The sequence below is a fragment of the Cavia porcellus genome, unplaced genomic scaffold, assembly GCF_034190915.1.
Source record: "Cavia porcellus strain 051 isolate PalLab524CR breed Dunkin Hartley unplaced genomic scaffold, mCavPor4.1 scaffold_17, whole genome shotgun sequence".
Classification (NCBI taxonomy): Eukaryota; Metazoa; Chordata; class Mammalia; order Rodentia; family Caviidae; genus Cavia; species Cavia porcellus.
In genome coordinates this window covers 20,232,644-20,246,046 of record NW_026947500.1, presented here as the reverse complement: position 1 = coordinate 20,246,046, position 13,403 = coordinate 20,232,644, and the positions used below count along the sequence as shown (strand labels likewise).

Genomic DNA, 13,403 nt, shown 5'->3' with positions numbered 1-13,403 from the left:
AAGGAAGGAGGAGAAAAGCACTGAATATGGGTAAAGCCAACGACATTCAGATAAGAGTATAAGAGTAAATAAATTTTTAAGAGGTAATTGTTATTTAAAATTAATACAATTGGACATTAGAAAAGAAAACCTGAATAAATGAATTAATCACCTTCTTAAGAACAAGATATAAACCTTTAACAAGGCACAAAAAATAAACAGGAAATACAGAAACAACAAAGGAAGTCTAAAGCTGGCTTATTTGGAAACAATATAAATTTCATGTCCCAAGGATAACATTAATAAACAAAGATATTTTTCCTTTACAACAAGACAAAGTAACTACCTGAAATAGAACACCAAGAAAGAGGAAGAGATTACTCTGCAGCAGACAAGCAAAAACAGAAGGGAGGGGGAGGGAAAGAGGGAGGGGAAGGGAATGGGAAACAAGAAAGGGAAAGGGGAAGGGGAAAGGGGGAAGAGGGAAGGGGCAAAGAGAGAAGGGGGAAGGGGGAAGCGGAACAGGGGAAGGGGGAGGGGACAGGAAAAGGGAAAGGAAGGAAATCCCCAGACACTGGACCCGGAGCATCGAAGCACAGAGAGCCTGATGATCAGGAGCTATGCTTTATCATTCCCCTAGCTTACAGCCTGGACAGAGTTTCCAGGCCTGGACAGAGTTTCCAGGCCTCAGCATCTGAAGGGTGGGCCTAGGCTAAGCCTGGAGGAGTTCCCAAGCTAAGATGGAGCTGAGAGTCAAGGGAGATCAAGGCAAGAGCACAAAGACAAGTGCTGCAGAGCAGAGCAGGACTAGCCCAGAGAGCTAAGAGGATCCACCTCAAGAATTCAGCAGAGAACTGATAAGTACAAGCACGGGGGATTATCAAACCGTAGGGGAAAACATCCTACCGGTGTCCTACCGGTGTCCAGATACAGCCAAACACTACACTAGGCCTAGTCACGTTTCTACCACCCAGGCTTTTACAACCTTATTATTCACGGAGTACCAGGTGGGGTAGTGAAGACAGTTCTAGTGTACCGTAGAGGACAACTGCAATGAGACCACTCTAAACATGCCTAGTAAGGTCAAAGTATCGTAGATAATGCAGGACAGTCACAACACATAAAAGTGACATATACCATATACCTACCCACTTAAAAGCATCTATAATTATAATGAATATACAGTATGTATTACTAAACTTTTGGTTTGTAATTTTACTTTTTTACTCTCTACAGAAATTTTTTATAAGAAATATGCATAAAAATAATTATAAATTCATGTTTGCAGCATAAAATCATAAAATCCCACAGATTATATCATTAGAGGGAAAATACTGTATACTTTTTAAGAAACACTGGTGACAATCCAAAATACATAATTCTAAATTCAAGATATATGCAATTCTTATGGAAACCATAAATAAAGTATCTACAATACAGAAGAAAAAGGAAATGAGAAAGTAATCAAAACAGTTCAATAAAAGAACATCTAAATTGAAAGAAAGCAATAGAGGAAAAGATGGGCAAAAATGCTAGAAAGAACAAAATGATAGATACCTTTCTTTATTAGTGATAAATTTAAATGATTACATGGATCAAGCTCTCAAATCAAAAGGTGACGTTGACAGGATTGAAAATGTATGGTCCAAATATGCTCACTATAGGAGCTTCACTTTAGATTCAAAGATACAAAAGAAAAGAAAAGCATATAAAATGATGTTAAACACAGAGATCAAAGAGAGCTGATGTACTATGCCAACATCAGACCACAAAAACTTTTAAGATTTCAGGTCATTTATTTAAGATTTCAATCCATTTTGAACTGGTACTCATCTATGGTACAAGATAAGGGTTGAATTTCATCATTTTGCATGTGGATGTCCAGTTTTGCCAGCACAATTAAACACACTATCCTTTCCCTACTTTGTGTACTTGGCCCACTATTTGAGGATCAGTTGGCCCTGTATGCGTGGGTTATTTCTGGGGTCTCTAGTTTGTTCCATTAGTCTCTATACCTAGCACCAGCACCATATACTCTGACTGTAATAAGTTTGTAATATATTATAACTTCACATTTCAGTTATATAAGATACGCAACTTCAAGAGGCTTACTGTAAAAGCACAGTGCCACAGGCGGGGTGATACACCTGTAATTCCAGCCCTCCCAAAGGCTGAGGGACTAGCCTGAGCTACACAGTGAGTTCAAGGCCATCCTGAACGCATAGTGAATTCCTGTCTCAAAAAAAAAAAGCAAAAGCAAAAAGCAAAGGCAAAGGCAAAAGCAAAAACAAAATTGCAAGAGCCCTGTAGACTACCCATCTGTAGAGCACCTGCTGATGAGATCAGTTCTTCCAAAGCATGGGCAGCCATTTCACAGGATCAAATTGCCCCTTGAGCCCTAAGGGCTTCTCCAGAGCTATGAAACCAGGACTAAGGTGATGGTCAGCAGACCTGTGACCCACTTCCCCTCACCTCTGAAAGCTGGCCTTGTGCTTCTCTGCGCAAGCCAGCCTGACGCCTGCAACAGAGGGTGTCCCTTCCAGGTGCCCAAGCTGGAGTCTTTAGTCTCCCTTCCTACTCTGCCTAGTAAATCTGCCAGTTCCTCACCCTAACGAGTCCTCAAATTCTTTCTCCATGATATAAGCCAAGAACCTACTTGGCATGCTAAGTTGAGGTCTCCATCTTCCCTCTGGGGGACCTCCTGGATCCCTATCTAGTGGCAGTACTGGCACGAGGAGATATATATGCATCAATGAAACAGAACTGAGACTTCAGAAATAAATTCAGGCATCTACTACCAACTGGTTGGCAAAGGTGCCAAATCATCAGTGAGAAAATAACAGTCTCTTCAACAAATATTGCCAGAACAACTGAATTTCCATACATAAAAGAATAAAGTTGGACACCTTCTTCATACTTTAAAGAGATAAATGGCCTAAACATAAGCACTAAAGGCAGAGGGGCTAACTCTTGGAGTTGGTAATAGATTGTTTGATATGACACCAAAAGCATAAAAAGCAAGGGGAAGAAAAGGTAAATTGGACTTCATAAAACCTAACAGACTTTTCTTTCCTTTGGGGAGTGGGGCAAGGATGCTGGGAATTGAACCTAGGGCAAATGGTCTACCACTAGGCTAAATCCTTAGCTTAAACTTCATGATAGTGAATTTTGTGATGGCTTCTTCCATACAGTATCAAAACCACTAAGTAAAAATAGAGAATTGTACTGTAGCAAAATTTTAAATTTCTGTGCATCAAAGGACACAGAGTTGAAAGGTAACCTACTGAGCCAGGTGTGGTGGCAGATGGCTGTAATCCTGGCAGATGGGAGGCTGAAGCAGAAGGACCTCCACAGCTTCAAGGTCAGCCTGGGCTACATATCAAGACCCTGTCTCAAAAGCAGCCCGCTCCCACCAAAGAAAAGGTAACCTACAGAATGGGAGATTTTGCAAACTACCTGGTCTGTTTTATCCTTCTATAACAGTGTTATAGAGTGAGTCATTTGTAACAGGAATTTACAGATGCCAGATTCTGGAGACTGAGAGGTCCAAGATCAAGAAGCAAGCATGTAACCAGGGCTTTCTTGTTGTATTATCTCACAGAAAAGCAGAAGGGAATGGAGGTAGGACCGGGCATGCAGGTGCACACCTGCAATTTCAGCACAAAGGAGGCTGGCGTATTGATCAAGTTCCAGGCCAGTCTGAGTTATATAGTGAGATACTGTCTCCCTGTCTTAAAAAAAAAGAGAAGAAAGGACAAAAGAGGGTCACATTTGTCTTTTTGTAAGGAACCTACTCCCACAGTGACAGCCTTAATTCACTGGTAAGAGTGAAAGCCTAGCCAATTCACCTCTTCAAGGTCCTACCCCTTAACACTGGTAATTAAATTTCAATATGAATTTGGAAGGAGACAAGCATTTAAACCATAGCAGGGGGTTGTATCCAGAACACATAAGACCTTCTAACACTTAACAACCACAACAAAAGAGTAACTCAATTTAAAAGTGGTCAAAGGATTTAAACAGGTGCTTCACCAAAGATACATACAAATGGTCAACAAGTCTATGAAAAGATGCTTAACACCAACAATCACTGGGGAAATGGCAAATTAAAGCTACAGGGATCACCTCACAGCCAGCAGGACAACTACAATCAGAAACAAAACAGAAAATAACAAGTTGGTGAAGATGTGAATTAGAAACCTGGTACAACGTACAAATATTAAATGAAACAGGCATTATGAAAACAGTTTAGTTGTTCTTCAATTGGAAAGCCAATTAACATAAGTTTTAGCAATGCCACTTTTGGGTAATATCCAAAATGACTGAAAGTAAATTTGTACAGGTAGCTGTTTATCCAAGTTCACAGCAGCACTGTTCATACAACCCAAAGGTAGAAACAACACAAATGTCCCCGGGCTAAATTCTGAAATAAACAGAATGTGGTACATACACAATAGACTATTACTAAGCCTTTAAAACAAAAAAATTCCGACACATGCTGAACATGGATGAATTTTGAGATGTTAAGCAAAGTAAAATAAGCCAGTCACAAAAGATAAATTTAATTTATATGAGAGCTAGTCAAATTCACAGAAAAAACAGGGAGGAGAAAATGGGAAACTGTTTAATGGGTACAGATTTTGTTTTGCAAGACGAAAAATTTCTGAAGACTGGCTGCCCAGTGAGAATATAATACTAATGAACTTTATAGTTAAAAATGGTTAAGCTGATAAACATTATGCTATGTATTTCATTACAATTAAACAATTTTTTAAAAGTAAACTAAATCAGTGTTTGCCATGAACAATTATAAACTTAAATTTTTAAAAATTTACAACTTACATTTATGTAATGATACTAAATTCAACAGTCTAAAAACCTATGAAACCAGGAGTAATCTGACAAAATGTATAAAACTGAAAAACAGGAATCTCAGTTGACAGAATTAAAAGATCTAAAATAGAGATATCTGATTTCTGGATCAGAAGACTTGACCTTAAGATTAATTCTTCCTAAACTAAACTTCAAGGGCACAGAATCTCAAAGAAAATCTCAGAAGGTTTTCTTATTGAAACTGACAGATTGATTCTAAAATTCTAAAAAAGCAAACACTCAAATGGCCAAAACAACTTTAAAAAGAACAAGTTTGAAGGACAAAGTCTATTTGTTTTTAAGTCTTACATACCTGGTCATTTTAGCCATTTTAAAAAAAACAGAAGGTGCTCCTTTATTTTGCCTATATTCTTCTAAGAAAACCAACATTAACTTTCACAGGAATTTCTGATGCTATTTAAGGAAAATCAACTTGAGATTTCAAATGTCACCAAAATAACACTGATCCTGTGATTCTTAAGAGCGCTCTTAACTAGAAATCAAACACTGGCTTCTTGGAATCCATAAACACTGTGAAATATTACACTACACTTAGTGTATTTTACTTGTTAAAAAAAAATCCTTAACTCTTATCAAACGCCCAAATATAAGTCACTTTACCTGTGCTATGCATAATGGAAAAAATCTACTTTCAAAGACGGTATACCATAATTGTTATACAATATCTCAAAATGTATGTGAATGCACAGAAGAGATACAGCAGAGAACAGAGCGTATTTGATACAAAGACTTCTTTTCTAGGCCAAAAAACACAAAAAAAAACATGCAGGAAATACTTGATTTCCCCCCCCCCTTGTTTTTTCTTTTTTTGGTGGTACAGAGATGGAAACCAAGCCCTTCCCATTAAGCTACATCCCAGCCCCTTTTTATTTTTGTTTTGTGTCTTGCTAAGCGATTACAGGTATGCATCACTGTACCAGGCTTGCCTTTTTACTTTTCAGTTCATGACATTTCACTATATTTTTCAAGTCAAGATACCTCTGTGTTAAATGAGATTAAAAGAAAAGTTGTCAGCTGATTATCTGTACATGGCTAGTCCTCCCGGTGACTATGAAGTAATACCAAAGAACCTGAAACTACGAGTGTCACAGGAAACAAGCTGTAAGGAAATTACAACACGCTAAAATGAAATCAAATCACAGAGCCTGTAGGACACAGCACAGTACTGTCACAGGAAGTGACACTAAAGAGAAACTGCAAGCAGAAAAAAACACGCATAATTTGAAAGTACTGGCATATGACATAAACACCTACAATTAAAGGCATTCACTGCTTTCCCAGCTTTCACACTCAAAAAAACACTCCACCTGCTCGTGCTAGTCATCTAACTACACCAAACACCAAGAAAACGTTCGGTGTTTATAAGAATTGATGTATCAATACTAATCCTATTCACTTGTACAAACTTGGAAAGATGGGTGGAAATTAGCAGGTTATCACGATTCAAAGAAGGAATGGGGAATAAACTAGGTTTCTTTGAGTAAACATCCTCAAAAGTTCCTGCTCTTAGTTAATTTCCAGGGTTCTGCTTCCTATGAAGATTGGGAACTGGCGAGAATATTTTTAACAGTCAGAGGATCACCTATAATTTGTGACCATTAAAAATTCACATGCAAATAAGATTGAGAGTAACACCACCATTTAATATTTACTAAGGAGTAACTGCAAGCTGCAGCAGCCCTCACACTCCTAAGTGGTGAATTCTATTATGAAAACTATGCGAATAATAAAGGTGGGCACTGGAATTCCAAGCATGCTTAACTAATTCCCATACTAATAATGCTTCCATCTAGCAGTTGACTTATTATTCTGTAAGCCACAGGCAGCCAATGAAAAAAAATTAAGGACAGTTGTAATGATCACATTTACACATTAGAGCACCTTAATCAGCTACGTGGTGGGCATACTGATGGCGGGGTGACCAAGAGTCTCACAAGGGACGGTCAAAGTCTAGGTCAAGAATGCTGAGGGGGAAATGAACCAAAGGATTGCAGAGAAGAGGAAATCTAAAATCTCTAACTGGTAAACACAGCTGGACTTTCTAGTGCAATGAGAAGAGAGGAAGGAAGTTACTTCTTAAATTACTACCTTGGCCACTGGTTAGTAATTACTGCTCACCAATTCAAGGAAGACAAAAGGAGCTGCTGGTTTTGCTCGCTTAAGGGCTAGAAGATGACAGGTCCACTTAATCAAAATCCAAATGAGAGACACCAATTCCACAGAACTTCCTTCCACCTTCCTAAGAAAAGCCTTCCTCATTAGAAAGATCTCACTTTTAAAATGAAGAGTCTCCAATGCTTTTTTCAAAAACCCTCATTTACAGATTAGCCACTAAATGGCCAGGCAATAAACAAATGTGACCTTGCTCTGGCAGAACCACCACTAGAAACCAGCTCTGCTGGCTTATCTTCCTTATTGCTCCTACTTTACTACCCTCTCAACTCTATGAATGGGGATTCACTTCACGAAATACGTAGACATAAATTACCACGTAGCGTTCTTTAAAAGCAATAACTTTAGTGTTAACGTCTAAGGCTGATCACATATTTTGCATAAAAACTCTGGTTTTCTTTAGGAAAACTTCTATGGTTATCAATAGTATTCGCTGTAACATTTTCTACACTAGAATTGAGGTTCCAAATAGATCTCTACTCCTCTTCTCCCTCAATACTTTTATACTTAGTCTGAAGAAACGACAAACCCTTATTCCACCAAAAGAAACTAACGCGCCACTGACGAGGCCTGTTCTGCAGAACTCGGGCCCAGGAAACCCCGGCTTCCCTGCGCTGGTGTCAAAGGCATCCCCACTTCACTCACACCGGAGAAAGAAACCGGCCTGAACTTGCTCCTTGCGGGTCCTGGGGTGAGCAGCTACCCTTTGGCCGAGGCTCCCGGCCGCCCCGAGAAAGCGGAATGAGTAGCGGGGCGCACGGCCGCTCCCGCCGCGGCTGCTGGGGAGTCTGCGGCGCGCGCGCGGCCTTGGGGCGCTCCCTGCTTTCTCCAAGCCGGTGTGGGCAGACAATGCACCCCAGACCTGTGTCAACCGGCGCAGTAATGGAGGCACTCCATCCAAACACCCTAGTTATTACTTCGCCTTTTGAAACAACCAAATCGCCCCAAGTTTTTTTGTCTCAGTGATAGAAGCCCATTCTCGAAACGAACCTTGCTCCTAAGGAGCGCCCCGGCTCCGCGAGCCCAACCTGGCCGCCTGGTCCCCGAACCCTGACTCCCAACTCGACCCGACCGGACCCTGGCCCCGGCCCCCGCGCGCCCAGCTCACCCAGCTGCCGCCAGCGGCCTGCGCGCCCGCGCGCTTCTCCGCCATCGCTCCCGCCTCCAGCAGCGGCGCCGCCTTCCCCTCCAGCTCCCGCGGCTGCCCGGCGCTCAGGCCGCTCCCATGCCCGCGCCCGCTCGAGGCGTCCCGGGAGGACGGCGACGCCGTGGGGGCGGCGGCGGGGCCCGTGCCTTCATGGGCTCCGCGGCCCGCGGCGGCCTGCGGGTCGGGCGGCGGCGCCAGCGGCGACCCTGAGAGCTGCGAGGGGACCCGGGCTGGAGCCGCACAGGACGAGGACAGGCCCGCACCAACCCAGAGCTCAGGGAGCCCAAACTGGATGTGCTGCAAGGCACTGGGAAGGCCGCGCGCGGCCCCGCCCGGCGATGTACAAGCCGGCGCCCGCAGCAGAGCAGGCCACGCCCCGCCCCGCCCCGCCCCAGCCCGGCTCCCGCCTGAAGCTCAAGCCCGCGGCCTTGTCGCCCTCAGCAACGCCCCGCCCTCTTCGCCCCGCCCCTTGCGTCCGCCTTCTAGAAAGTGCTTGACGGCGCGCGCCCCCGGAAATACGTCATCTTCCAGAGCCGCCAACCCTACTTCGTGTTTACGAAAGCTGGGAGCAGGCCTCAAAGTGGGTTTGCGAGTCCCTGGTGTCATGTAGTGAGAACTGCTTTAGTGTTGGCTTCGCGTCAGCCCACCAAAAAATATTTTGATTCCCCTAGCAATTATAAATACGTACACGGAGAAAGCTGGGTCTGAAATCCTGAACTGGGAAAGCAGACTGCTCATTAATATCCCACTACTCCATAAAAGCTGAAGCAAAAGTGATGGAGCGCTTACCTAGGCCACGGTGTACGTGAATTGGACACTGTCTTAGAGATACACAAGCTCTAGTTCCAGCTAGAGCCTATTCTTCTTATCAACAGTGTGAATATGACCCTCATCTGTAAAACAAGAACGGGTAAGGTGATGTTTTGTTTTACTAGGCCGAAAGGAGCGTGTGCGACGGTACAGCTCCTTAAATCGATGATTTGTATGCTGTAGTGTTACAAACAGGTTGTGCACGAATTGCTACAACCTTGTTTCCCAAAGCACATTGATGCCCAAAACTGACTTTCTTTGAAAAGAACAGAGCTGATTTTCTTGAGTTTAATCTTTACAGACTGTACCTTATTATGAGGCTTTTACTCACATTTTAGGATTTTACTCTCATTTTACTACTCCACTTTGGCAGAAGACGCGTTAATCTACAGTAGGAGACAATTTTAGGAGTATTCAGCCTTGCACAGAGCGGGAAATTGCTCCCACCCTTAACTATCGCTCGTGATGATCACTTTTGGAATTACATTTTTTGTTGATCCAAAAACTTGCATCTTTCAACCATGTTGATGACTTTTTTTGCCTTCTGTATCTATATAAAAATATCTAATTCCATTTATGTAAAATTCCAACATGAACCTATCATTTTTCTGACTTTTCTCCATTTACGTGCCATTTTATGCAAAATCTCAGTAAAATGCAGTGCTATAAATATCGAACTGTAAATAATATATAATGGTGGTACTTTGAGTTCTGATTCCTTGACATAGTCTACCACTGAGCTGCATGCACCCTCACTGCTTTACATAGCTTTTGCTTTTAAAAAAAAGGTAGTTTTAAAATATTACTTATTGCATTTTTGAGATTATACCATAGGAAATAGTTTATTGTGCACTAGTTAATACAATAATGAGATTCCACATAATTTAACTCAAAATCTCAAAGTCCATGAAAGTTAAGTATATTTCCTTGTTTCATTCAGGGGTCATTTAAATTGTGCATGATTTGAATCAATATTAATGAGAAGATATGTAAGAGGAAGAATCTGTCCTCGGGTGTAAAATAACTTTATGTGAAATAATACCAAAAGTAAATTGTTTTATTCTTTCTTACTAATTTCCTCAAGTTTTTACATGATGATTTAAGCAGAGATATAATAAGCCATGTTTCCCAAACTTATTTACACACTTTTGTTCTTGCAAAATTGATTAATATCTTGTAGAATGTATAAGTCATAGTTTGGAAAGTGATGCTTATTAATATTTATTGTTTCTGAAAAATATGCATGAAACCATAGAAGGGTACACATTTAAAACTGTAGCAAAAAATATACACAATACCATCATAAAAACAATAGAAAAAGAATAAAATGTGCCATTAACATTGTGGTTAGCTCTAGAATTAAAATATTTTATGTATATTTCTGAAATTTCTTATATTTTTGTTATGAATATGTAATCATTTACTCATAATCAGAAAATCAAATTTTTAAGCTTATAAAATAACTTTTAAAAAAAAGTAAGTGAGGCATAGAGACACATTCCTCTAGTCCTAGCTAGCTCCTCAAGATGCTGAGGCAAAAAGATCACTTAAGCCCGGGGGTTCAAAGCCACCCTTTAGCAGCATAATGAGACCCTATCTCAAAAAATAAAAAAAATAAAGTGAGGCATGGTGGCACACACCTGTAATCCCAGCACTGAGGAAGGGTGAGGTGGGAGGATGTGAAGTTTAAGGCCAGTCTGGAAAATTTAATGATTTAGTAAGACTACCTCAAAATAAATATGAAAGTGTTGGGGACTTTCCTCAGTGTACAAACCCTGAGTTCAATCGCAGTGCCATTAAAGATAAAACATAAATAAAAAATTTTAAAACCATGTATTTTTAATTTGTTTCTAAGTACAGAAATTGTCTTAAATCTAGTGGCCAAAATCAACACCCTTGTACTACTTCAATATCTGTGGACTTGAAATCTGAAATGTTTTTGTTAATTCTTCTGCTAAGGGTCTGCTGATGCTAAAACCAAAATACTTGCTGACTTCATACCCACGTGGAGACTCTGAAGTGTAGATCTATATTTCTAAGCTGCCCAGATATTAGGGTTTGTGCCTACAATGTTCACCTACAGTCTGAGTGCTAAAGGTTTGATCTTCAGCCTATGGCACTATTGAGAGGTGGTTGATCCTTTAAGAGGTGAGGTCTACTTGAAGAAAATTAGGTCCTCGGAATATGGGCTTGAAGGGAATACTGGGACCCTATCCCTTCTTCTCTCTGCTTCCCAGCTACCATGAGGTGAACAGATTACCTCCATCACTTGCTTCTGCCACTGTGATCTACTGTGCCAACACAGGACCAAAGCACTAAGGCCCACTGGCCACAGACTGAAACCTCTGAGGCCATGAATTTTATTCTAAGTAATTTTCTCAGGTATTTCATCACAGCAATAAAACGCTAGCAAATAAAGTTATTTCCAGAACTGATTTCTTGCAATCATATGACTAAGGCGTCCCTAGTCTTCCTGTCAGCTGGTTACTGCTCTCTCTTCCTAGATGCTACTCTCACATCCTTTCTTTATTGTGGTCCCCTTCACAATATGGCAGTTTACTCCTTCAAGGTTCTCTCTGATACATCATAATCTTTAAAAGATGCCGAATTAGGTCTGTTCCATCCTGGATAATCTCCCTTATCATCAAGTCAAAATAAACTGATTAGTAACCTAATCATAGACATGATACTCACTGATCCTCAAGTAGAGGGCATTATAGGAGGTGTATACAATAACACATACTACATAACACATACATATACATACAGGTGTACCTATCTATACATACATACAGTCATAATGACAGTTTAGTCCATTTTAGACAGCATATGCAAAGGTGGACCTATCAGATAGTGACATAGCCATCTTGGTTTATGTAAGTACACTCTGATATTTTCAACAAAACAAAATTGCTTAATGATGCATATGTCTGTGTATCTCTGTCACTAGCTATGTGTGACTAAGTGGGCAAGTGTGCTTTTTTTACAGGATTGCATAAACTAGGGTAAGTTACTTAACCTCCCCAACCCTCATTTATGTATATATACTTGTGAATATTAATATGTATGTTACTAGGGTTGTATTGATGATTTCATAAAGCGTATTATGTAATCATACATACATACTTGTTAAATATTTACTTTTGCTTTGTTTTGGGGTAGGGAGGATAAGGAAGATTAAACCCAGGGTCTTCACACTGAGCTAGCCCATAGCTTTTCTTTTGAGACAGGATCTTGCAAGGAGTACATTCAAATTTGCAATCCTTCTGCTTCAGCTTCCTAAAGGGCTGGGATTATAGGCGGGGAGATGTAAGCAAAGCTGGCTTTACTTAGCTTCTTTATGAAGTTATCAAATAGTGACATTATGTATGGATATATGTGCAGTGAGTTACAAGCAACACATATACACTGGTACTGAAGTTAGTTTCCAGTCCCTTCTAATGAAATGGGCTTACTCAAGCGCCTAAAGGGAACTGACCTTTTACTTAGCTTTTCTAAACAGAATGGCTGCACTGGGCCTATAAGAGTCCTCTCCCACATTAACCCCTCCCTTGTTATCTGCTGATCTTCTTTATTACTGACATATATTGTTGCATCCTTGTGTGTAAATTTGTATTCCAGTTGAACTCTCACCTTATTTGCAAATATATGGAGTCATTGATCTACTTTATTAAGTGACTATATTTCTCTGTCCTCTTTATGGATGTTCCAAATTTTCTTCCTGATAGAAACATTCAGAGTTACAACCTTAGTTATTTTTCTCTCATTGCTGACACCAAATACTTGACAATTAAATTAAGGAAGGAAAGGTTTATTTGGCTCACTCTCTGTGGAGGTTTCAGTCCCTATTCAGCTGGCTTCAAGGCAGGGTGGCTTGACATAGGGGCAATACTTCAAAGCGGCAGCAGGAGCAAAAGCAGGGAACAAGCCTCTTTTTCCTTGCTTATATTGTAAGCAGACTATGCCCCTGGGGTGGATATAGCACTCACACCATCTCTTGCATAGGCTGAGGAAGCTACAAAGTAAGGACCCTGGTCCCCTGCTGAATGGCTTAGGTAAACTTCTGACTTTCTCAAGTTGACACAATATAGCAACCATTATAGAACCTGAGGAAGTTTTCTCTGCCTTGAATTTTATACAGTATCCTGACTGATGTTTAAACTTTATGAGCATTCCAAGTATTGGTTTTTCATCTATAAACTGTAGAAGGTATCTGTAAGACTGTTGTCATGATTATTGAAGTAATTAATGTAAAACTCTTAGCCGAGTAATGCTCTATTTTTTTCTTTTCCCCCCTTGAATATTCTTGTCCTCCTCAGTTATGTGGGATAACTGAGTAGCATTTGAAATCTCTCTCTGTCTTTCTCTCTCTTCTTCCCACTCTCTTCTTTTCTCTCCCTAC

General features: G+C 40.6%; 1 protein-coding gene and 1 long non-coding RNA gene across 4 annotated transcripts in view; one reads left to right on the top strand and one right to left on the bottom strand.

Moving 5' to 3' along the window:
• The window catches only part of Mfsd14b (major facilitator superfamily domain containing 14B), a 72,150-nt gene extending 63,567 nt beyond the window's left edge, over nt 1-8,583 (bottom strand). The window contains exon 1 of one of the 3 annotated variants that reach the window (XM_003468392.4): nt 8,153-8,583. In XM_003468392.4, the coding sequence (XP_003468440.2) occupies nt 8,153-8,197 (45 nt within the window). In that variant the 5' untranslated portion in view covers nt 8,198-8,583. The remainder of the gene's footprint in view (nt 1-8,152) is intronic. The other 2 variants (XM_063227359.1, XM_063227360.1) reach the window with 2 other exon arrangements.
• A 149-nt stretch (nt 8,584-8,732) lies between these two features.
• LOC134470866 (uncharacterized) overlaps nt 8,733-13,403 on the top strand; it is a 34,090-nt gene continuing 29,419 nt past the window's right edge. The window contains exon 1 of the long non-coding RNA XR_010040055.1: nt 8,733-9,101. This is a non-coding gene — a long non-coding RNA (uncharacterized LOC134470866). The remainder of the gene's footprint in view (nt 9,102-13,403) is intronic.